Source organism: Brassica napus, chromosome C1, assembly GCF_020379485.1.
Source record: "Brassica napus cultivar Da-Ae chromosome C1, Da-Ae, whole genome shotgun sequence".
Lineage (NCBI taxonomy): Eukaryota > Viridiplantae > Streptophyta > Magnoliopsida > Brassicales > Brassicaceae > Brassica > Brassica napus.
The window spans coordinates 42,262,187-42,287,282 of NC_063444.1; the positions used below are offsets into that span (position 1 = coordinate 42,262,187).

General features: G+C 32.9%; 5 protein-coding genes across 6 annotated transcripts; 2 read left to right on the plus strand and 3 right to left on the minus strand.

The window, feature by feature from the left end:
* Window positions 1-1,011: 1,011 nt before the first annotated feature.
* On the minus strand, window positions 1,012-3,087 carry LOC106429281 (dihydropyrimidine dehydrogenase (NADP(+)), chloroplastic). The gene is made up of 7 exons (XM_013870029.3): window positions 2,641-3,087; window positions 2,278-2,532; window positions 2,031-2,201; window positions 1,838-1,950; window positions 1,579-1,765; window positions 1,394-1,503; window positions 1,012-1,326 (listed from the first exon to the last, which is right to left on the minus strand). Exons 1-7 carry the CDS (start codon window positions 2,920-2,922, stop codon window positions 1,170-1,172), a joined length of 1,275 nt encoding a protein of 424 aa, XP_013725483.1. The 5' UTR covers window positions 2,923-3,087; the 3' UTR covers window positions 1,012-1,169.
* Window positions 3,088-4,187: 1,100 nt separating this feature from the next.
* LOC106429291 (purple acid phosphatase 17-like) lies at window positions 4,188-5,783 on the minus strand. The gene is given in 3 exon segments (NM_001315939.1): window positions 4,188-5,028; window positions 5,118-5,274; window positions 5,435-5,783. Coding segments are annotated over 3 exon segments (1,002 nt in total). The 5' UTR covers window positions 5,624-5,783; the 3' UTR covers window positions 4,188-4,372.
* A 3,226-nt stretch (window positions 5,784-9,009) lies between these two features.
* LOC106441354 (glutathione S-transferase T3-like) lies at window positions 9,010-15,090 on the plus strand. Of its 2 annotated transcripts, XM_048744572.1 has the most exons (3): window positions 9,010-9,786; window positions 9,880-13,177; window positions 13,574-15,090. In XM_048744572.1, the coding sequence occupies exon 2, from the start codon at window positions 10,690-10,692 to the stop codon at window positions 11,590-11,592; it is 903 nt and encodes a 300-aa protein (XP_048600529.1). In that variant the 5' UTR covers window positions 9,010-9,786; window positions 9,880-10,689; the 3' UTR covers window positions 11,593-13,177; window positions 13,574-15,090. The 2 variants fall into 2 exon arrangements, with proteins under 2 accessions (XP_048600529.1, XP_048600528.1); XM_048744571.1 differs by having other exon boundaries at window positions 9,010-13,177.
* Window positions 15,091-16,712: 1,622 nt separating this feature from the next.
* On the minus strand, window positions 16,713-18,155 carry BNACNNG71290D. The gene is made up of 4 exons (XM_013870051.3): window positions 17,846-18,155; window positions 17,590-17,672; window positions 17,024-17,079; window positions 16,713-16,942 (listed from the first exon to the last, which is right to left on the minus strand). Exons 1-4 carry the CDS (start codon window positions 18,015-18,017, stop codon window positions 16,864-16,866), a joined length of 390 nt encoding a protein of 129 aa, XP_013725505.1. The 5' UTR covers window positions 18,018-18,155; the 3' UTR covers window positions 16,713-16,863.
* Window positions 18,156-19,848: 1,693 nt separating this feature from the next.
* On the plus strand, window positions 19,849-23,534 carry LOC106443029 (glutamate decarboxylase 5-like). Its single transcript, XM_013884647.3, has 7 exons — window positions 19,849-20,480; window positions 20,564-20,663; window positions 20,762-20,966; window positions 21,066-21,266; window positions 21,350-21,818; window positions 21,946-21,998; window positions 22,071-23,534. The coding sequence occupies exons 2-7, from the start codon at window positions 20,581-20,583 to the stop codon at window positions 22,530-22,532; spliced, it is 1,473 nt and encodes a 490-aa protein (XP_013740101.1). The 5' UTR covers window positions 19,849-20,480; window positions 20,564-20,580; the 3' UTR covers window positions 22,533-23,534.
* Window positions 23,535-25,096: the final 1,562 nt, after the last annotated feature.

Here is a 25,096-nt window from a genome sequence, read left to right on the forward strand (position 1 = left end):
CAATGATATTTTATGAATCTATTATTTTTTCTCTTTTGGTGTGAAAGTGAGATAACAAAAAGCTCAAACATAAATAGAATACTATATTGAATCAATTCAAAAAAATTGGTAATGAGAATAGAAAAAATAATATTTAGCCATATGCGAATGAAGATGTTTTCTATCAAAATTGAGGTTTACCAATTTATTAGATGGATTATGTTCTGTGTTGAACATAGCTATTTTCAGCCAATAACCATACTAAATTTTGCAATGACTTTTCTAATATATTTGCGATTTTAAGTCTTTCCTACCTTTTCTCTATTCTTCTACAATATTTGTGTCACAATAGACATACAACATAATAATTCTTATTGTTTCTCTGACCTTGTAATAGAACTAAATTCAGTGTTCATTGACCCACAAACCAAGAGGGGACAAGCCTAAGAAGATACATGAATATTACAACAGAGAGAAACTAGAAGATCAATATTGTCTATAAAGAAACACTAGTCCATCTTAAATTGTGGTCCAAGTAGAAATTTCTTTTCCGGAGATTAGCATAATCCTTCAAACAATCTTAAATACACCAATATCAACAATTTGTTGATTTGAGTTTATTTGTTGATATTGGTGTATTTAATATTGTCTAAAAGATTATGCTACTGTTCCAAAAATAAATTTCTACTTGGACCACAATTTAAGATGGATTAGTGTTTGTTATCAAAACAATATTGATCTTCTAGTTTCTCTTTATTGTAATATATCAACAAATAAACTCAAAACTGATTTGAGTCCAAACAAGAAGTACACGCAAATCTTTTGTCTCATTCATTTAACAAGGTCGAAAGCTCATGTTTAGCAGAATCTAAAAGCTTAAAACTCATCTAGACACCAAAAGGTTAATGTTCTTAAGTTTTATTGATGGACTAGATAATTAAAAGCTTTAAAACTTGTCCAGACATGTTACCAACCAGGTCCACTTTTTCAAACGATTCCGTTATTATTGGTTTAAATTTAAGCCCGTGTAAGAACAAAGAAATGCGGCAGTGGATACATTATACAAATGATACACAATGTTGAGACAATAAGATACAATTTTTTTTCTTTGCAAGTGTTTAAGAAGTTGTGAATGAAGTTGCAAACTTTTATTGAATATTTGAGTCCATCACTTCATCAAGCTACTGAACTTAGTTAGAAACCATACTCTCAGTCTCCTTAACGAATCCATCTCCAGTCCAATCTTTATCAGATTTCAAGCCTCTCCTCTCAGCTTTTCTCTGCTCAATAGCTTCTTTCTGTCTCCTTACTAAGTCTGTGTGTGTTGTAAAGTACTGAAGCGAATGCCTATGCCAACAACAAACATAAGCAAGGATAAAGATAAAAAAAGCTATGACAAAAGCTTTGCTCATACCCTCTGAAGTCTTCTATAGTCGAGAAGTTGTGCTGCCTCATGAAATCTTGAAGCTCGGCGCATAGAGTTTTCACATGACCATAGCCATGAACCATCACACCTGTGCACACCTACCAACCAATTGCAACCACTGAGTCTCTTAGGGTCTAAAAGATAAAAGTGAGGGCACTGTTGAGTTTAGTCACCTGTACAGTATTAGATCCGAGGAGAATGAACTCAGCTGCGTCATAGCCAGTTTCAACACCTCCAATACCAGAAAGCGAACAATCTTTCTCACCGAACTCAGACTTCATCATTTGGGCAATGTTCATAACTTTCGCAAGCGCAATAGGACGAACAGCCTTATAAGAGTAGCCTCCTGGAGTTGAGTAACTGCACAACATTTAACAAACATCAGGAACTCGTGTCATGCCATTACAAGAGTAAAGACTTGCTAGAGATAACCCTTCAACGCAAGGCTCAGGATGCAAAGTCTTCAGATCAATTCCCATTACACTCATGATTGTGTTGATGGCTGAGATCCCTTCACATCCTGATTTTAGAGATACCCTGGCCGGCTAAAAAAAAAAGACGGACATGGTTTAAAAACACAAGTTAACAAGTGTAGTGACAGAACATAATAAGACAGAAGTCAAACCTCTGTTATGTCAGTAATATTAGGAGTCATTTTGGCCCACACAGGAACTGTAGCTTTAGCGTTAATCCATCCGCAAACCTCTTCAAGAAGGGCGCAGTCTTGTCCAACAGCAGCTCCCATTCTACGCTCTGGCATACCATGAGGACACGAGAAGTTGATCTCTAAAGCATCCTATACAAAACCAATCACTCTCTCATTAAGAATCTGTGAGTTTAAAAGAATCTGTGTGAGTTTGTTGGATACTTACAACACCGGTTTGCTCGACGCGGTCGATGAGCTCTTCCCAGCCGGTTTTGCTGTATTCCTCCATGATGGAAGCGATGAGGATCCGGTCAGGGTACTCTTGTTTCAGCTGCTTGAACTCTTTGAGCATGGTTTCGAGAGGTCGGTCGCTGATGAGTTCTATGTTCTGCCACCCGATTACATCTGTTTTGGCTGACCCGGTTCGTAGCCTGGCGTACCTAGGCGTCACGTTGATGACTTTGGATGCGTCTAGTGAAACCTAAACCAATCAAATCACAGATTCGAGAAAAAAAGTCAACGCAGAAACAGATTCGAGGAAAAAAAAAAAAAGAAGTCAAAAATCAGTTTTTTTTTATTGGAGCTTTACGGTTTTAGCGATGACGCCACCCCAGCCTTCGTCGAACGCTCTCTTCATGACGGTGTAGTTGGTACCGGGTGGACCCGACCCGATCACGAAAGGATTCGGCATTTTGAGGCCATTCACGGTGACGCTGAGATCAGGCTCCGAGTCCGTGGAGGAAGAGATCTTGAGAGAAACTCTGTTTGGGGGTAGAAAGTTCCGGCGAGAGGAGTGATCGAAGTCGGGTGATAAGGTGGTTTTAGAAGAGAGTCCAGAGAAGCGAGTCAAGGCGAAGCTCATGGATGCCATTGATTGATAGATTCAATCTGGAAACTGCAAAGATTGATCAAAGGAGAGTGTTTGATAGAGGTCGAAGTTTGAGAAAGCGTAGGATTTCGAAATTGATCAAAGGTAAGAGACAAGTTAAGAAGACAAGTTAGACAAGAGTGTGTTGTAATAATTGGTCGGTTTCCAACCTCTCTCGTTGCCATGTGGAGAAATAATTGAATTTTACAACCGGAGAGTTCCTGATTAGTTAATTAATTAATGACCCCAAGAATAATAGAAGAGAAAAAGCCAAAAATAGCACCAAATGAAGTTTTTATTCCCAAACTAGCACTCAAGGTCAAAAGTCACAAAAATAGCATTAACCACAAACTTAGGGTTTAGAGTTAAAAGGTGGGGTTTAGGGTTTAGGGTTTAGGGTTTAGGGTTTAGAGTTTAGAGTTTAGGGTTTAGATTTTAGGGTTTAGGGTTCAGGGTTTAGGTTTTAGGGTTTAGGGTTTAGGTTTTGGGATAAGATTTCAAATTTTGAAAAATAAAAAAATTAAAATTTTTAAAGAATAAACTTAGAAAGGTGCTATTTTGGTCATTTTAGTTTTTGAATGCTATTTTTGTGATATAAACTTAGAAATGTGCTATTTTGGAGATTTGCCCATAATGGAATCCCACCTTCAATAATATAGGGAATCCATACTTATCTTAGTTTTAATCATTTTGTATTTGACAGTTCATTAATGAAATCTTATCTCCCCCATTTTTTCTTCTCTCAAGATTCGTGTAACACGTAACGGAATCCCACCGTTAGGCTAAGGTTGTGTCTAGAGATATGAGTTTATGGGCCCATATTGAATACCTAATGGACTATTAGCCCCAATAGCTCATACTTCCCACAGTTTCCTGTAGCACTATTAGTGTCTCTCTCAGATTTTGGTGAGCCATCCTCATCTTGTCCCTGCGGCTGTTGAACAACAGCTTGATCAGCTCCAAACTATATTACTTGATCTTGACATTGCTTGGATTAGTAAGATGTGAAGGAGTCTTGATGTGAGCATTTACTTGTGTATTATTATGGTAAACATTTTGATTGATCATGTTAGTGTTTGTTTCAACAAATTCAGTGACTAGCAGTTTGGTTGGTCCACCAGTTAGTGTTTGAAGCTTCCATATACACAGAAGAGTTAGTTCTGTGATACATACACATTGGAGTTTGATTCTGAATGAGAATTGCTTATGTTCTTGTAGGAGAATTGCTGATGTTGAGAGGCATGTAGATGCAAGGTACATGACTATAACATTAATGACTATAACATTAAGAAGATAATCATTACATTACATTTCATTTAAATAATATTTTTATTGGGATAAGCTATAGCTAAATTGATGCTAAACTAAGCAGGAAGCCTACCTAGCCTGCAATAGGACTTGAAAGATATGTTACAAAAATTACAAGGAAACAAAAATTTATTTAGACTTCTGATCAAACAGAGGAATGAAGAAGCTCCTTAGAAGTAACCCATTTGTGCAAAACCTCACCAAAGACATTGTAGAAGACAATCTCTGCATCTGAGTGAGTGAATCTAGCAGACATGAACCCTTGACCATCGTAATAAAATCTCACAGACTTAGGATTGTTGGTGGTCGGGTCAACATCTCCTCTCCAAGCCTTGGAACCAGCACCGCTCGTCAAAAACTGAATAGGACTGTCTTCATCGCTGATATGTTCAAGACAGTGGTCATGTCCATTCATGTAAAGATCAACACCGTTCTCCTTCATAATCGGCAAAAGCTCTTCAACTAGCTCAACAGTGTTTCCATGGTGACCAATGCTTCTCATTGCGTGGTGTCCAACCACAATCTTCCACGTGGCTTTAGATCTCTTCAAAGAAGCTTCGACATCACGGAGGAGATACTTAACATAAGAGTTCCGGGACGGGACCGCACGCCAGTCGTACGTGTGACCATCTTCTTCTGTATAGTATTCTTTAACGAAAGGAGTCGTGTCAACGAAGAAGATCTCGACCAACTCTGCATCGACGATGAAGGATCGGAGACAGGTCCAACGGCTGTCGATTTCTCTGAGAACAGTGCTTAGCTGAGCTTCTGCGTCGCCTCTGTAATCATGGTTCCCCAAGACTGCATCATTTAAATGTCAGAGAGAGAGAGAGAGAGAGATACAAAACATAAACTCCATCAAAAACAGAGCAGGAGTTTTGAATTATTACCACTGTACCACTGTTTCTGAAGACTTGGAGCAGTGTAGATGTTGGAGAAAGACTCTCTGAAGTTAGGATCGTGTTCACTAAACAATCCATTGTCGTAGAAGTTATCTCCCGTGGACACCACGAAATCTAAACCAATCTTTTCTCCAACCCTTCCCATCTGTATGAATTAATTATTTTAAAATATAAATTAAAAAGACATATTTTATATTTAAGACAATGTTATTAGGTACGAGGATAGAAAGTAACAAAGACTAATCAATCTTTTTTGGTAATCCAAAGACTATTCAATTATGGTATATTATAAGAATATTCCAAACCTGGTAGGCCACAACAGACTGATTGTAGTCGCCACGGCGACCCCAATCACCGATGGTTATGAAGCTAACGGAACCGTCGCTCTTCGCAGGCTCAATAAATCTCTGAAGCTCACCGTTCGTCATGCAGATACATAATATAAAACACAGGCTTGCCGCCGTAGCGGATATTAACGTTGTACGAGAATCCATACGTAAGGCTCACACAAATATATATATTATAGAATATGATATTTAAGGCTTTGGGTGGTTTGGAGGAAGAGAATCTGTATATCTCTTTCTCTATGAATGTATATACTGAGAAATAGAGAGGATGAATATGTTGGATGGTTAAGGTGCGAAGGATGATGATGAGGAAGGAGGGAGAAGAAGAAGATGCTTTTTAAACAAGAAAAAATATTAAAGGTAGAGAAAAAGAAGGTGTGGTAAGAGATGCTGAAGGATATTCCAACCAGTAGCCGCATCTTTTTTATTATTCTTTTCATCCTCTGCTCTTAAATTTTCACATCCACCTCTCATTTTCTGTTCTGAATCTCAGAGATTTGGTTTTGTTTGTGGAAGTTTTCAAAATCTAAAATATTATATATACAAAACCCTATGTTTAGGTTTTGAGTTTTTAGTAAAAATGAATAATGAAGTTGTGGTTTAAAGTTTTCGGTAAATCTAATAAAAAGAATTACATGGTGATATATAGGAAAATTTTATTTTCGGCTCGGTCCAATATATATAATTTTGATTAATCATCTATAATAAGGTAACTAGTGGAAACGTTGTAAAGTTCAAAAAAAAAAAAACTAGTGGAAACGTTGCGTGCGCAGTCATATGATGGGTTGTTTTTTTTAATGTATTGGAAAAGATAGTCACGATATGGCATTGCTATTGGACCACATACTCACATTCGGAAAAGTTCTAGACAAGTTCTAAGACCATGATTATCTCTGATCTTTAACGAACTTCTTAAGATTAATTAGAATTTAATCCGCACATTCGTGTTGATATTTTTTATTTCATAAACTTTGACATTATCATACAATTTTTGAATATATGATTTATATTTTAGTGTTATGTATTATACAACTACTAGGTGATTTTTCCGTGCTCATACACGAGTATAAATATTTATGAAATAAATATACTATGATAATTAATTGTCTTTTACTTTTAATTTTAAATTAATTTATAATTTGTATGCATCATTTATATTTATAATATTATATTACTTTAATAATACATATGATTTTATATATGTTATATTCAATCGGTTTTGTTTTCTTTACAGTCAATTTAGTTATCATTTGGGTAATTTAGATTGCATCTCTAAATTCAACTATAATATTTTTTTATTTTAAATATATTAAAATTTTGATTAATTTCTTATTTACATTTAAGTGGTTGTTTTCTTAAATATGTAAATATATTTTATGAAGATTATGTATAACTTCATATATATTGTGCTTAGAATAAAATAATAAAAATAAAATAAAGTGTCTAATTCCAAATTATATAAATTAATATAACGATAATATTATGAAGTCTCATGCATATATATAAATTTTAGAAAAAAACTAAAATGTAACAGTTGGTTAATATGTTTTGAGTTGTCCTATGATTTATATTTATAAAATAAATTACTATTCTTATAAAATTATATATTCTTATCGTAGTTAAATCTATGATTTTAGATATAAATTAGATTAGTCGAATCACTCATGTTGTGAGTATATTGAGTTACATATATTCTTTCAAATCCAAATGAAATATAATTATTTTTTATTATAAATAAGTCAAATCAAATAAATTTTATTTATCGTTTAAATGTGCATGTATTTTCATAACATTTATTAAATTATATGTTGATGTTTTAAAAAATATATTATAAAATAAAGTGATGCTCAATAGGAATTTACATACATAAGTAGATGATACATTTTGGGAAGCTCATGAACACATATTAATATTTACAATAATTAAAATATTTATAAATTCTAAATAACTTTATGCCTTTGATTTATTGAATGGAAACAAAAATTTATTTCAAATAATATTAAAAATAAAATTCAGATTTGTTTTGGTATTTTGATTATGGTTATATTAAGTTCCACAAACATAAAAACATAAAATTTAAAAGAAAATTTAATATTAAGAAAACAAATAACTTTAATAATGATAAAATATAATATATCTATTTTGCAACAATTTGATCAAACGATTTTTTTTTTTAATTTTGTTTTTGTTTTTAATATCTCTTAAAAATAAGCAGTAAACAAAATTGTGAATTTATTTGAAAATAATATTATATAAGTAAAATATAATTTATCGATTTTTTTGATGTAATTGGAAGACATTATAGTCAACAAAATATATGAAAAATAAATAAAACACTTTAATAATACTAATTATAAACTATTTTTAGTCAATTAAACATATATCCGTTTATGTTACTTAATTATTTTATGTAGTCATCTAAAAAAATAAATAGATATATAAAAATATTTCTATTAGTTTTAATTTTTTTTTTGTATTGTTTAAAATTATGTTTTAAACGAAATGTTATTTCTTTTTCTAATATCAAGATTATCTGTGTAAATTATTTTTAATGAAATCACATTATATATAAATTTATATTTTTCATCTAAGAAAATATAGATATAAAGAAATTATTTTATTAATTCAAAACTATATTTTATGTTATTTAAAAATAAATGTAATATTACTATTTTGTCAACTTTCCTTTTTTTTTTGAAATCATATTATATATACATATATTTTCGTTTTCAATTTGTTTTTTTTTAACTTTATAAAAAAATTCCTTTTCTTATTATAGTATATGTTTTTGGAAATTTTTAAAAGGAAACTAAATAAAAAAATAAATAATAGTGTTTAATATTTTTAATTCATTAAGGGTATCAGTGTAATCAACCATCGTGAGAGTTAATGTGAGAGTAACACATAGAAAACTGACTTCTCAAATAATACTATAGAGATTAAATCTTATTGTTTAGGTTTTTTTTATTATTTTATTAATATATAGTGATTTATTTATATCTTTTACTCCTTTATTAATTGTTATTACATTTTCTAGTTTGGTACAATTAATATATAATTTGAAATAATCAAATTAAGAATCTTCTTCAACATATGATTTTTTGAAAAATATATAGCTGTAGAAATATAATTTCAACATATGTTAATAACTTTATTTTGGTATAAAATATTATGTAGTTAACTTATTTTAACACGTTTAATGGTAAATGATAATTTATTTATATGAAAGCTTTTCTAAAAAATCAAATAAGTTAGTTTACCAGTTTAATATTTTTTTTCATATTTTTATATAATACTTATATTTTAATATAATATAGATTATAATTATAAATTTGTAAAAAATAGCATATAACTTTTTTGTTTTATAATAAAATTTAATTAATATTAATTTAAATTATATCATTAATTACGAAATTAATTAAATATTATTTAATTAAAAAATATTTTAAAAGCTTAGTAAGATTTTGTTAGATTTTTTCTCAACAGATTTTGCTATAACTAAAAATAAAATTAAAATTTATAGTTAAAATTGAATTATTATTATATTCTTATTGATTATTATGTTATATTATGTTATTAATGAACTAGACCTATTGTGACTTTTTTTTATGGTGGATAAAAATAGTACTTCAGAAGATATGTGATTTAATTAAATGAAAAGAAAAGAAAAGAGGTATTATTGATCCTTAAATGGGGAATTTGGTAACCGATTATTAGGGGGTTTCGGAACCCACGTGTCAACACAAGAGGGAAAGTACATTTTTTTATTTTATTTTCTCTACTTTGTCTCTCGTTTTCTCTGTCACAGACGAAAGATCGAAACCGAGGATCTCCACCACCGATCCTCCGTCTTTGTTCTCGTCTTCTCCGTGACAGAGGGAGGATCGAAACCCACATCTGATCGAAACCCACCACCAAGGACGACGACTCTCTTGCTCCTCACGGTGTCTCGTCCGTCGTCTCTCGTCTTCTCCGACAGTAGAAAGATCGAAACCCACCACCGATAGTCCGTCTTCTCCTCCGTCTTATCTCGTCTTCTCCGTCAGACGAGTCTCAACAACGTCATCTCTCTCCGCCACCGCTCTCGGATCCCTCGATTCCTCTGTCCCTCAATTCCTCGATTCTTCTGTCCTTCGATTCCTCTGTTGGTCGATTCTTCAAATCTTCTCAGTTCCACGTCGAGTCCCTCGATTCCTCTGTCTTCTTCAAATCGTTTGATGTCTCTCACTCTATTTCTCTGTTATTTTTGTTGGATGTGGTCGGGATTGTAGTGAAACTATCAAAACTCTCTGAAACTCTGAAACAACAAGGTATGTCTCAATCATCATCCCCTTTATTAGTTCTTGTTTTCACCTGTGATATTAGTTGTTTATCAGTTTTTTTTTTTTTGGAGGGTTTTGTAGATATGTTGTAGTTACTGGAGCAATTGAAGCTGTTGAGACACTGAGAAGAGAATAGAGGACCACGTTCTTGTTGAGACACTGAGACTGGACAAATCGAAGCCTTGTGTTTCATCAGCTTGATGTCAGTGATCCTGAGAACAAGCACGTCTTCTACTCTTGAAGGTATACTTTCCATTGTTAATTAAAAAAAGATCTATACTATTTGATATATGCTACTTCAAAAAATTATCTGAACCAATGTCCTCGAAGTAAATACTTTCAACAAGTTAACTTTACAATGCAGGGAGCAATGAGGCGGACCAGAATTGGTAACTTGGAAGTGTCTCAAGCTGGTCCTGATTGCAAGTCCAGGTAACGTTCCATTTCTCAAAGTTTTTTCTTGCTTTTATTTTTATTGATTGTGTCTGGTCTTTATTGATTGTGTCTGATTAATGCTAGGTAGTTAATACATTAGGACTGAATGCTTGTTAGTTACATGTCAACTCATCTCAATGCTTGGTCTATGTGTCTTCAGTTCTGCTTGTTAAACAAGTGCTTGTGATAGTAGTGAGGTTAATGAATGGTTGTGATTAATGCTTGTTTTAGTGTTACTTTAGGAGATGGTTAGGTAATAAATATGTTAGATAAATGTCTACTCAGTTGAACTCTACTCAAGAAAGAGTAAAGACTATTAAAGGAGCTGTATTTAACAACATCTTCTTCTCTTTTCATCTTTAAAACCATGTGCTTTTTGTCTTTCTTTTCATCTTCGAACATCTTCTTCTTTTCATCTTCCAACATCTTCTTATCTCTTCTTTATCATATTAGGATATGGATTATACGAATCCATATAGCCAGGTCCCCAATTTGGTTGATCAGCTTAACAGTCAACAAGATAGTTTCCTTCCTGAATCCTGTCCTTATCCGAGTGCTTCATCACAACTCCATGTCTTTAGTACTCAATGTACTGAGACATCAAGCTTCTGTGAAGACTCACCTACACAACGCAAAGAAAGAAAGAAATGGTCTCCCTCTGATGATCTAGTGCTCATTATCGCATGGTTAAATACCAGCAAGGATCCAGTAGTAGGCAATGAGCAGAAAGCATGTGCTTTCTGGAAGCACATTGCAGCTTACTATGCAGCTAGTCCCAAGGTGGAAAGAGGTGAACAGAGAGAACATATTCAGTGTAAGCAGAGGTGGCAGAAGATGAACGATCTTGTTTGCAAGTTCTGTGGATCCTATGCGGCTGCAACAAGACAGAAAACAAGTGGCCAGAGTGAGAGTGATGTTGTTAAACTTGCTCATGAAATCTTTTTCAACGATCACAAGATTAAGTTTAACCTTCACCATGCTTGGGAGGAGCTCCGCTATGACCAGAAATGGTGTGAGCAGGCTAGTAGTAAACTTGGTGGAAGCGCCAAGAAGAGAAAGTGTGAGGATGGAGAAGAAACAGCAAGCTCTCAAGCAACTATCAATCTAGATGATCAACCAACCAAATGTCCTCCTGGTGTTAAGGCAGCGAAAGGAGCTTCTGGAAAGAAACCTATAGTAGATAAGGAGGCTGCCTCTGAGTTTCAGACGATGTGGTCTATTAAAGAGAAAGACTTGGTAGTGAAAGAGAGACTTTCGAAAATGGGTCTGCTTGACAGTCTCATTTCCAAAAAAGAGCCACTTTCTGAATATGAAGAAGCACTAAAGACGAAGCTAACTACAGATATGCTGGATAATTAGTGTGAACTTGTCTGAAGCTATTTATCGAGTGTCTTTGGTGTATGTGTCATGTTCAGTTCGTCTTCTTGGGTCTATGTTTCATGTTCTGTCTTTCCTCTTTGGTCTATATTTCATGCTTATCATATTGTATGTTTCAATGTTTCTTTGATCCGTTCTGTTTTATAATAAAATGTTTCGAGTTTATGTGATATGTGATAAGTGAAATGTGATATGTTTATGTGATATGTGATAAGTGAAACTTAAACCTTCTGTGATATGTTTATGTGATATGTGATATGTGATTTGCTTCCCATGTCCAGAGAGAAAGAAGTGAGGAGACAAAGAAGACAAAGAAGTCACGAGATTTTAACTGAAGTCACAAGAGATGTTTAACGAAGTCACAAGATGCAAGCTGTATGTGTCACGAGTGTTTGTATACAAGTTGTATGTGTCACGAGTTTTGTATGTTTGTCTGTATGTGTCACGAGTGTTTGTATGCATGTTGTATTCAATTCACGAGTGTTGTTTGTGTCACTCTTCTCTCTTGCTCTATTTAAAGCATTGCATTGTACAGTTTTTATTCAAGTCAAGTCACAAGCATCACATAGCACTCTCCTTCTATTCGTATCAACATCACGTAACACTCTCCTTCCATTCTTATCATCATCACGTAACGACACTTATCTTCGCAAAACACAAGTTACAAAGTCTTCTTTTCCACCACAGAGTCTTCTTCTCTTCTCCTTGATCACAAAGCCATTCTCTCCTTCCAGTCTTCTTATCATCACAAAGTCTTTTTCAAAACAAGTCTCCTTGATCAAAACACATTTTACAAATTCTTTGAAAAACAGTCTCTTTGATCAAAAATATCAATTCTATGGCTTCTTCGTCTCATAACACTTTTGAGGGAGTAGATGATGAAAGTTTTGATCAATATTTTGATCAATATTTTGATCAAACCTTCGAGAATTTTCCCATAAATTATGGTGATCAAGAAGATACGAGGAAAAGAAGGAAAAAACGAGTTCACATAAAAAGAAATCATGAAGAAGGCGATGTACGTTTATGGAATGATTATTTCAGTGAAACTTCAACATATCCTGAAAATCTATTCCGACGACGATTTAGAATGAACAAGCCATTGTTCATGTATATTGTTGACCGAATCTCCAATGAAGTTGAATTCTTTCGACAAAGTAAAGATGCTCTCGGAAGGCATAGTCTCTCTCCACTTCAGAAGTGTACAACAGTCATTCGTGTCTTAGCACATGGTACTGCGGCTAATGTTGTTGACGAATACCTCAGACTCAGTGAAACTACTACTCGGTCATGTGTGCAACATTTTGTGGAAGGAATAATAAATTTATTCGGCGATGAGTACCTAAGAAGACCAACACCGGCTGATCTACAACGTCTAGTTGATTTGGTGAGCATCATGGATTTCCCGGGATGATAGGAAGCATCGATTGTATGCATTGGGAGTGGAAGAATTGTCCCACCGCTTGGAAATGGCAATATTCCTGTGGTTCGGGAAAACCCACAATCGTTTTAGAGGCGGTCGCTTCGTATGATCTATGGATATGACATGCGTTTTTTGGACCTCCAGGTACCTTAAATGATATCAATGTTCTTGATCGTTCACCTGTTTTTGATGACATAATAAAAGGTCAAGCTCCGCAAGTCACTTTATCTGTCAATGGAAGAGAGTATCATTTGGCTTACTATATCACCGACGGTATTTATCCGAAATGGACAACTTTTATCCAATCTATTCCAATACCACAAGGGCCGAAAGCGAGATTATTTGCTCAACATCAAGAAGCTGTCCGAAAAGATGTTGAGCGTGGTTTTGGAGTCTTGCAAACTCGCTTTGCCATTGTTAAAAACCCTGCACTTTTTTGGGATAAAGACAAAATTGGAAAGATTATGAGAGCATGTATCATACTCCATAATATGATAGTAGAAGACGAACGAGATGGATATACTCAATATGATGTTTCAGAGTTCCAACAAGGAGAAGACACCGGAAGTTCACATGTCGATCTCGATTTTTCTACAGATATGCCTACAAATATCGCCAATATGATGGGTGTTCGAACTAGAATTCGTGATAGACAAATGCATCAACAACTCAAAGCTGATTTGGTTGAACATTTATGGAGTAAATTTGGACGTGATGAAGACAACAACTGAGTTCAGAATGAAACTTTCAAATTATTCTCGTTTATTTTATTAATCCTTGTTTAAAAAAAAAAATTAAAATCTATGTTTAAAATTTTCTTTTCTACTATGTTAAAAATTTTATGTTTAAAAAAAAAATTAATTTTTTTAAGACCCCTAATTAAGAAACTACCATTGGAGCACACATTCTAATAGTTTCTTAACTAGTATCCTTAAGTACAATTAAAGTACAATTAATTAATTAAAAAACATTAAGAAACCCATATGGGGTCATAGGGATAAAAATGCTCTAACAACGGACAATGCTGCTACAACCTACCATATGCGTACCCTATTGTCACTGTACACTTTCCACTTCCTGTTCTTTAATTATTTTGTTAAAGCTAAAGTTTAAGTATCCCTTATATATTAAAGAAGAAGCATTTGCAATAAATGTATTCACACACACATTGACACGTGTCATCCTTACAATCATTCCAACTTTAGAATGCTTACGTGTCATCTTCACAGTCATTTAGCAATTAATGTGTTCACATATTATTTGTTTTTTTATCTCTACAACCGACAATTTAATGTGTTCACAAAGTAGTTTCTTTTAATCAGTTTATTTTTAGTTTTTGGATTTTTAATCTTTGTATTAGTGAATTGAAGTTCTCTCCGGGCAACAACTAAATAATATCATTTGAAAGAAAAAAATTACAAAATCATTAAGATTCACGTCAACTGAAATGATGGAATGAGAATGTTTTTAGAAACTGAAAGTTTCGTATCTTGCCGAACATGACATTGGTTGAGGTTTATTGCAACAAATAATTGTGATTGGTTATGAATTAAGGAAATTACGGTGAAAAATATCACACACAAAGTTGGATCTTTAGTTTAGCCAAATATTGTTTTTATTTACAGAGTTTTCATATCAAACCAAAAATTAGAATCATAATCAGATTGTTAGAATAAATCAGAAATCAGAAAAGTTTTAAGAGAAAATAAAATTCGCGAAATCGATTGAAAAACATAATTCATGTAACAAGTGAAGAGATCACATTATTTTCGACGCAACTCTTAACCCATTTCACTCGATTGTATCGTGTTTTTATTATATTTACCAATAATTTTTTATAAGAAAGTACACGTTATTGGTTATAGACTACGTTAATTTTGTAACATATCCAAAAATATTGACACGATGTCCAACCACTTTTATTGGTATTCTTAAAGTATGGTCCAATAATTATATGTAAAATAAGCCCAACATATTAGTTTTACATTTTTTTATATATATTAGTAGAAGAAAGCAAGTATGAATAAAATATTTGAATATGAAAAACCGAATCAAACTTGATTTAAAAGTAATACTAAACACAAATTAAAACTGATTAAGTACTCAAATGGATCAAAAATGTTAAATATCTGATCCAAACTGAAATATTTTGGATACCGAAAATATCTAAAACATAATTATATATATTAGTTATTTAAAATTTTATATCTATCAGATATTCATTAATATTAAAATATCTAAAATAACAAAATATGTTCAAAATACTGAAAATATATATTTTTCTTCATCTAAATATTTATGTAAATTTAATTATTTAGTCTTATATTATTCAAATTTTGATGTTTTATATTTTTAATTATTTAATCTTATTTTTAATTATTCGGATTTTGAGGATTAAGTATATTTGGATTTTTGTTAAAACATCTATACTATTAAAGCAGGATCCTATTGTCATAATTACCTTAGGGGCATGTTTCCTTCACTAACATTGCATGTTTCATTAAGGGCAATTAAGTAATATTAATAACAAATCTATATTGGGTCATTATTTTTGGATCCAGCCCAAATCAAATCTCTCTTGGGCCATTTGGGCCTATTAAAAAATCAGATTCAATTCTCACTTTTTTTTTTCCTTTGGACCATTGAGTCCAAGTTCAAATAATTTTTTTTCAACTATTCTTAATTATTATTTTTTTCTTTTCTTAATATAATTTAAGCATTCATAAAAATAATTGAATTTTTTTATTGAAAAGTATAAATCTTTATTAAAAGTATATAATTTTTTAATTAAAATATTAACCCCATAATAAAATTAATTTATCAGAGTTATACCAACTTAATTCATTAAAAAAATAAAGTTTAATTTTTTTAACATAAATAGTCATTTAAAATGAAATACGATAAATAAAGATAAAATTTTTAAGTCTTTTATAAAATAAAACACAAATATATGAAAATGTGACATTTACTAAATATTTGTCAATTGAAAAAAAAAACAAAAATAAACCCGCGCTTTCAAAGCGCGGGTCAAAATCTAGTTACATAATTAAAGTAGGTACCCGAACTTGAAACCGACCGAACCTGCAATGTTCGAACCAAATCCAAATCAAATTCAAACTAAAATTTGTAAGAATTCGAACCATATTTAAATTTCTAACTCTAAAATTTTGAAAATCTGAATAGATCAACTGAATCCAAATGGATATCTGAATATCCATCCCTTGAAAATGCTATATGATAAATCTCTTATTATAATGTAAAATAAATAATATAATCAATTATTTCACGTAGGTTACTACCTAGTATTGTTTATTCGAGATTTTAATGTGTCATAAAATTGGAAATCCCAATGATCCGTTACGGTTGTTTCGGTCAAGTCCTTGGTCCAGCTCTTTAGACCGGTCTAGACATAGTGTACCAGAACGGCTTGGTTTGATTCAAAGAAAACCAGTCTGTAGGTAGGCTTCCAAATACTATAATCAAATTGATTTAACAGTTAGATCCGGGCAAATTGGTCAATCAAACCGGACCGGACCACCAACCCCTACCCCTAGAAACCTAACTAACTCGGCTTGGCGCTCGCAGGGATGTCCAAAAGCCAACGCACATATAATTGCAAGGAGTGATCTAGATTTCTTTAAACAACTAATCTGTAAACGTCACTTTTCTGGACATGAAATAGAATAGAACATGTTTCTCGAAAAGTAAATCAAAGTTGCAAGTTCAAACACAAATAAGGTCTGTGCAAAGATTTATCGAGATTAATCATCGTCTACTAACAACAAGCCGAGGTGATATTATAACATCAGAACCAGACTCTGAGGAGACTACTACTCTGCCTTGTATCTCTTCTCTAGCTCCTCCAAATGGTCAAGGTCTTTGTTGTACTTGCAGATGCGATAAATACACCTGTCAGTGAATACGAGAGAAAATAAGTCAATTCAATTACGTAAGTGTGAGGTGTGTGATAGTTGATGATGATGTATGTACCAGTAGAGAAGGATCCCAGCCGCACACAGAACCACATTCCTCTGAGCCTTGTAGATCTGCCACACAAGTAAAACTTGCAAGTTTACTGAACCGAGACATTTTAGGGAAGAAGACAACAGAAGCCGCAAATAACAGACTGAGAATATCCCTAAGGTTCGATTTATTACAACTAACAAAAGGCTCAGATCGAGATGTTTCAAGAACAGAGGCAGTTAAGAGTGGTTAACTCGCATCAACAATTAACCCCAGCATAATTCACAAGAACAAGGCGTAAAAAGAATAAGTTTCATTCTGAAAAACTATCAAAGAAAGTACATCCTGATGGTTCCACTAAAGTAAGATTCCTTAGCTTAGTAACCACAGCAGCTAGGTTATGCAATAAAATCGAGACGACACTGGAACTACTAAAAACCCTGCGAGTCATATGCAATTGGTTGAAACTACTGAGAACTCAATTATTGATAAATGATAACTAACTTGAGCAAATTCTCAAATCATCGAATGATTTATGATCTTCAAACAATGAAAGATAGAATTAAACATAATGTTGTAAAGATAATGCTTACGGATTTCTCATAGCGATCTCGTTCTGTAGCAGTGCAAACCTCCGATGAGCACTCTAGTCTATGCTCATTCTTCCAGTAAATATCTGGAAGAACCAAAAAACGCATGAGCCAAACAATTCACATCAGTAATTAACAAATCAAAATACCAAAATCAATTCCGGCTCGAAACCCTAACTATAAAGACCATATCGATCAGGAACAGGAAAGAGTGAGAAATTAAACGATCAACCACAAATATAGAGAGAGAGGCCGTTACCGAGGAGTTGAAACCCGGCGAAGGCGACGATGGAGGCGGCAGGCTGGAGTACGAGCGAGACGAGTGACACGATGCGTTTTTTCAGAAGCATAGGGTAAGGGAGAGTCAAGATGACGGCGATCGCGACCTCCGCGGCAACCACGTACGACAGAATCAGCCATTGCAATGCCATCTTCTTCTTCTTCTTCTTCTTCTAGATCTCTCTTTCGCTTTCTTTATCTCGGTCCTTTTCTTTTATGATCTGGATTCGGCGCGCGACCGACACGTATCTACGCCGTAAGCGAGTGCCCGCTTATCCTTAACTTTTCTTTCCTTGATCTTTTAATTAATGGGCCGTTTGACGGCCCGATAACCCCACCATTTTATTTTATGGAGATTAACCCGCATTCTTAATCTATAGTTCTTAACTCATAATTTCACATTTATTTTAAACATTTTTCGGCTAAGAACTGACTTTTATACCTCTTATTTAAAAGACAGTTTTTAACTAGTTAAAAATTAAGAAACGATTTTTAAGCAGAAGCCAAGAACCCCATCCTAAGAGCCCGGGTTAATCATGGTCTTAATGCTATTAACTTCAGGTTCAGATACATAATATCTTATATATTAAAATAGAAGTCATGACTTCTTTCATGTGTGTTTTTTTTTAATTTGGACCATCACTTATAAGTTTTATTAAATGTATTTTATTAAGACTAATAATACTTATAATCTTTAAAATACTTTAATCATAATATCTTTTGATATCTTTTCATTTTAAATATAAATATATTTATTTTAAAATTCTAAAAAATCTGTTTTAAAAGATTTTTACAAGATCTTCATTTTCAAAATTATATTTAAATATTTTCATTAATTTTGAAATTAGTTTTAAATATCATTATACATTAATAAATTCAGTAATCATTTATAAAATGAAAAATAAAAAATTCTGTAATATTTTATATATTATATAATCATAATCAATCATATTAAAAGAAAATTATTATATTGAGCTAAATATAATAAAATTTTATTAATTTTATAAATTTTATTTTCGTAAGTATAAAATATTTATGTTCAAAAATAAAATCTAATAAGTTGGTAAGATGGATTAACATTAGCAAACTATATAATACATGTATAAAAATTAACATGTATTTCTTTAAAGCTTATAATATAAAATCTTTGTAACTACTTTATTCATAATATATTTTCATTTTAAATATAATATATATTTATATATTCTATTTTAAAAATTCTAATAAATATTTGTAAAAATATTTTAACAATAATTTAATGTATTTTAAGTTATCGTATAAAATAAAATAAATAAATTATATCATATTTTATCTACTTTATAGTCATGATCATGTTAAAATACAATTATTATACTTAAATAAATATGATAAAACTATATTCAATTGATAAATTTTGTTTTCATAAATATAAATTATTTATTTTAAAAATATAATGTGATGATAGAACGGCTTAAAATTAACAAACCATATAATAGATGTCTAAAAATTAACATATCTTAGACTTTTGTATATACAATAATATATCATCAATAATATATTATCTAATATGAATAAGCATAAAAAATATTAGTAAAAAAAATACAACTTTGAAACACAGATCAGAATTTAGCATAAATTAAATACAAAATAATTTTCAAATATGTTTTTTCATGAATATATTAATTTGCTTAATAACTAAATGCAAATACAATAAGATAAATATATAATAAAAATTGAAAATACATACGGCTTTAAACAATTGATTAATTATAACATGTAAATTATAAAATTATTGTATTTGAAATAGTTATATAAATATTTAAGTATATGATTAACGTTAAAAATATATACCACTAATGTTTAAAAACAATAATTTATGTATAGAAAAGCGAAAACAAGACCGCGCGGATCAAAATCTAGTTAATGTTAAAAAAGAAAATTGATAGTATTCAAAAAGAAATCTTCGTTTAAAAGTATAGAAAATTGATTTTCATAGAATTCATCAAGAATGAATCGACATGGAAAGTTAGTTTTGGATAAGCCTAGATTATCATAAAGTAAATGGAAAGATATATTACACAAGAAAGCAATTTATTTTGTTTCTCGGGATATATGAATTATTGAATTAGGATTCTGGTGAGAGAAGAGGTTCTTTGTAGCAACTATTGGCTTCGTGTATGTATGTCTAAAGATATTTTCAGACTCTGTGAGGGCTCTCGGTTTATGCAAATCCTTTTTTGGTGGTGGTGCGTAATACTATGAGAGTTCATAAGCTTCCGAATAGTGGTTCTTTGAAAAAGAAAATGCCTCTTCATATTATATTTGAGGAACCTTTTATTATATGTTTATTTTTTGTATAGCTTCTTAGACTCATCATGTTTATCTCTTGCGCAACATATTTGATGTGTATACTTTGAAAGGAGGTGGCAAACTAGCAAGTCTCGCTGCTATTAATTCATAATCCGGCTTACAAGGATCTGTAAATTTTCATAAGATCAATTATAGTACACCAGTTCTTGTTTACTACTGTGATGTACTTCTCTCTGACAATAATAGTATACTATACACAATTCAAGGGGTAGAGAGAGAGAGAGAGTCAAGGGGCTAGTGAAAAGAGGGAGTTCGTTCCTAAATTTGTAAGGATAGTTTTGCTTTCTTTATTTATCTGTCAAATAAAAATTTCTGACATCTATTCTCCTCTTCTGTTCAAACATTTGAGAACAAGTTAAAAAAACAATGGCACTCGCCAGAAACTCTGATTCTGAGGAGCATTTGCATTCCACTTTCGCTTCCAGATATGTCCGTGCTGTTATTCCCAGGTTTCTCTCTCTCTCTCTCTCTGTCCTTATGCTCGACTCTTTCCTCATCTCTAGTGTTTTTTATGATTGCATTATTGTGTTTGCATGTCTTGAAACAGGTTCAAGATGCCTGACAATTCCATGCCCAAAGACGCTGCTTATCAAGTAATCAGTGATGAGTTGATGCTTGATGGCAATCCCAGGCTTAATCTCGCTTCCTTTGTCACCACTTGGATGGAACCTGAGTGTGACAAACTCATCATGGAATCTGTTAACAAGAACTATGTTGACATGGATGAATATCCTGTCACTACCGAGCTCCAGGTTACCCTTTTGTCTCTCACCATCTGTGTTTTTTTTTTATTACAAATATGTTCAAGCCTGTTTTCCATATCATAATACATCTTGATCTCTCCTCTTCAGAATCGGTGTGTAAATATGATAGCCAACTTGTTCCACGCTCCCGTTGGAGAAGACGAGGCTGCTATTGGATGCGGAACCGTTGGTTCATCTGAGGCTATAATGCTTGCCGGTTTAGCTTTCAAAAGGAAATGGCAACAGAGGAGAAGAGCTCAAGGTTTACCTACTGATAATCCGAACATTGTAACTGGTGCCAATGTTCAGGTCTATTTATATAAACTTACTTCTTGCTCATCCTCCGACCATCACATTTGATTTGGAAACTGATTTTGGAATCATCCGGGCAGGTGTGCTGGGAGAAATTTGCAAGGTACTTTGAGGTAGAGCTCAAAGAGGTGAAGCTAAGTGAAGGCTATTACGTGATGGACCCAGCAAAAGCTGTAGAGATGGTTGATGAGAATACAATCTGCATTGCAGCGATTCTAGGATCCACACTTACAGGAGAGTTTGAGGATGTGAAGACACTAAACGATCTCTTAGCTGAGAAAAACGCAGAGACTGGTTGGGATGTTTCTATTCACGTTGATTCAGCCAGTGGAGGATTCATTGCTCCTTTCCTCTACCCTGATCTCGAATGGGACTTTAGGCTTCCGTGGGTGAAGAGCATCAATGTCAGTGGTCATAAGTATGGACTTGTTTATGCAGGAGTTGGTTGGATTGTCTGGAGAACCAAAGATGATTTGCCTGAGGACCTTGTCTTTCACATTAACTACTTAGGAGCTGATCAACCCACTTTCACTCTTAATTTCTCTAAAGGTTTTGTATAACCACTACTTTTTTTTTCAAAATTGGTTAATTATGCTATTACAAACTATGAGAAAGTTTAAACTTCAATCATTTTGTTATCGCATTGACCCTAATAAAAACTCAATTTCTTTTGCAGGGTCGAGCCAAATCATTGCTCAGTACTATCAGTTTATCCGCCTAGGCTTTGAGGTACTTGTCACTCTTATATTGTTTCTTCTTTACAGTTTCATCTTATTCTAAGAAACTATATAATCATAATAGGGATACAATAACATAATGGAAAACTGCATGGACAATGCAAGGAGGCTAAGAGAAGGAATAGAGATGACAGGGAAGTTCAACATTGTGTCTAAATATATTGGTGTGCCGCTAGTGGCATTCTCTCTCAAAGACAGTAGCAAACACACCGTGTTTGAGATAGCAGAGTCTCTGAGGAAGTTCGGATGGATAATACCGGCTTACACTATGCCTGCAGATGCACAACACATTGCTGTGCTCAGAGTTGTGATCAGGGAAGACTTTAACCGAGGCCTTGCAGACAGACTCATCACACATATCTTACAGGTACTGAAGGAGATCGAAGGGCTTCCTAGCCGGATTGCGCATATAGCAGCTGCTGCAAAGGTTAGTGGTGGTGAAGAGAAGACTGCTAAGATGTCGTTGGAGGATATCGCTAAGTATTGGAAACGTCTTGTTGAAAACAAAAGAAATATTGTCTGTTAGGACCTAAGGGGATAAGTCTTCATGCTTCTTCTTTGAACCAATAACGTGTTTGGTAATAAGGTTTTCAGTTTATAACTTGAACTTCCTTTTTGTTTTTTCCTTCCTGGCATTTTCTTTATTTGATGGTAATCTTTATACAATAAAGTATTTTTTTTCCATAGGGAAAAAAGACATGTGGCACTCTAACTTTGAGTTTTGTTGATTTCATCTTGGGACTGATCTGAATGGGCTATACCGAATGTTTTATTGTTTGCATTTATGTTCTCTTATGTTCACGGGCCTTAATGAGTCGTATCAACTCTATTTGGACTCAACAAAGAAACAAAAGCTTGAATTTTAGCTGCATTCACCTTCGAGTATATTGAAAGTGAAGAACGTAGAGAGCTTGACCCCATTGCAACTCTGTTTACTCTTCTTCGTGAGGGAGAGAGAGATTAATGAGAAACGGGGAAGAACAAATGCATCATTCAATAAAACAAAGGTAAACGGGGAAGAACAAATGCATCATTCAATTTTTTGATGTTGTCTTCACAGGATGTTGGAAAATCTGCACTGGAGAGCTATCAAGAGTACTTTAATTTCTGGCTTTTAACATATTTGCTTGGATTGATCATCTTCCCTACTTACACAAAAACATGAAAGGTAGTGAATAAGTTTTTATATGATTTCGACTTAACTTCTATGTTTCTTCTTGGCCTTAATTATCATCACCACCTGTATTTAGATCAATGTTAATGTTACATTTTGGTATGCCATTGGAGTTTCTGTGGTTGAGCCCAGCAACAGCAGATCCAAGGGAGGGTTGAATAAGTGTGAGTGCAGTTGGCGGCAAGATGAGATGAAGAGACATGTACGTCTAACAACATCATGTGAGGTAGAGAAAATTAAAACTCTGATGAGAGGCAAGAACTGAGAGTAATCTTGGGACAGCTAATTTTTTTTAGAAGTTTCAAAATAGAGGTAAAAGCGATGAAAGAAAAAAAAACTGTTAGAGGCTAACATGGAAACAAAGAAAACGATGAAAGAAGATCTTCATACAAAGCTGAACATACGAAGTCGTCTTGAGAATAATAATTGAGTTAATCATAATTGAGGCACCAATCACAGTGCCTTGATTGTATGTGAACAAGTGAAAGCGAACGCTGAGAAGATGGAGATGGTTCCAAGGAAGAAGAATTTAAGGTTCTTGAAGAAAATGTTTTTTATGATGACAAAAGTGAGCAGCAAGAAATATGTAGCCTTCGCTATGTAGTGAATAAAAACAAATATATAATATATTCATAAGACTTACATTTTTTTTTTTGATAACTGTAAATTGTATTTCCAAAATAAAATTGGTTACATGAGCTTCAAAAACAGAGTACTTCTATGGCAAAAAAAAAAAAAAAAAAAAAAAACCAGTGAGAAGCTAAGAGTTTGGTGCAGCAAATTTTAGCTAAGCTTAGCTATACTTGAACTACAAGAACTACAAGGAGAGTAAGGTTGTACACCCCTTGTTGCGCCGTCTGCTAGGAGAATATCTTTCGTGACCCTATCAATCTTGTTGAAGATAGCTAGGGGCCTTGTTGGAGATCTTCCATGTTTCCTATCATTTCTTTCTCTCCATATGCGATAAACTGTAGCTTGACAGACAATTAAACTGAGAAGCCTTCTCCTTGGTCATCTCTGCTGGAGAAGCCACCCAATCATCGCTTGCCAAGAGTTAAAACTGTTTCACCGGATCCCAGATCTCCACTGCAAACCTGCAATGCAAGAGCAAATGATCCCTTGTTTCCTCATCAGTGGAGCAAAAAGTACAGGTTCCAATATCCATCAATCGCATTGCGCGAGTCGCTCATTCACTGGCAGCCTATCAAGGTTAACCAAAGTGTGTATAGGACTTTTGTGGATATATGTGTCTCTGATATGTGATGAGTGTAGACTCTTTTCTGATCTGATATAATAAAACATAATATCTTAGCCCGTACTAATTTTTGTTTTTTCTTTTCAATGCGACTGTTTGTTCTAATGTATCAAACTATCAATATATTGGATATGTTGTGAGTACGACAATGATTTGTAACAATGACCTGTTTATGAATCCATCATATAGTGTGTAATTAAGATTTTTTTTTTAAATGCGATAAACCCTTTCAGCCAGAAAAAATAAAGCCTGCTAGAACCTAGAAACACCATAAATCAGATAAATAAACAAGAGCTCTATGTCATATAAAAATGAAATATTATAATGACAATCCACTACCTCAATAGGCTGATATAGTTGTTAATATAATAACTAACTAGATTTTAACCCGCACGTTCGTGCTGATATTTTTCATTTATAAATGTATTTGATATTATTATAAATGTTTTAAATATATAATTTTTATTTTTGTATTATATATTGTGTAAATCTATAATATTATTATTTATATTTCTTATTCGACGTTATTATATATTGTGTAACTCTATAATATTATTATACATTTTACTTTATTATTAATTTTATTACTTACTAATATATTTTCAAGTTAGGTACAATAAAATAACAATATGAAATAATCAAATAGATAATCTCCTCCAAA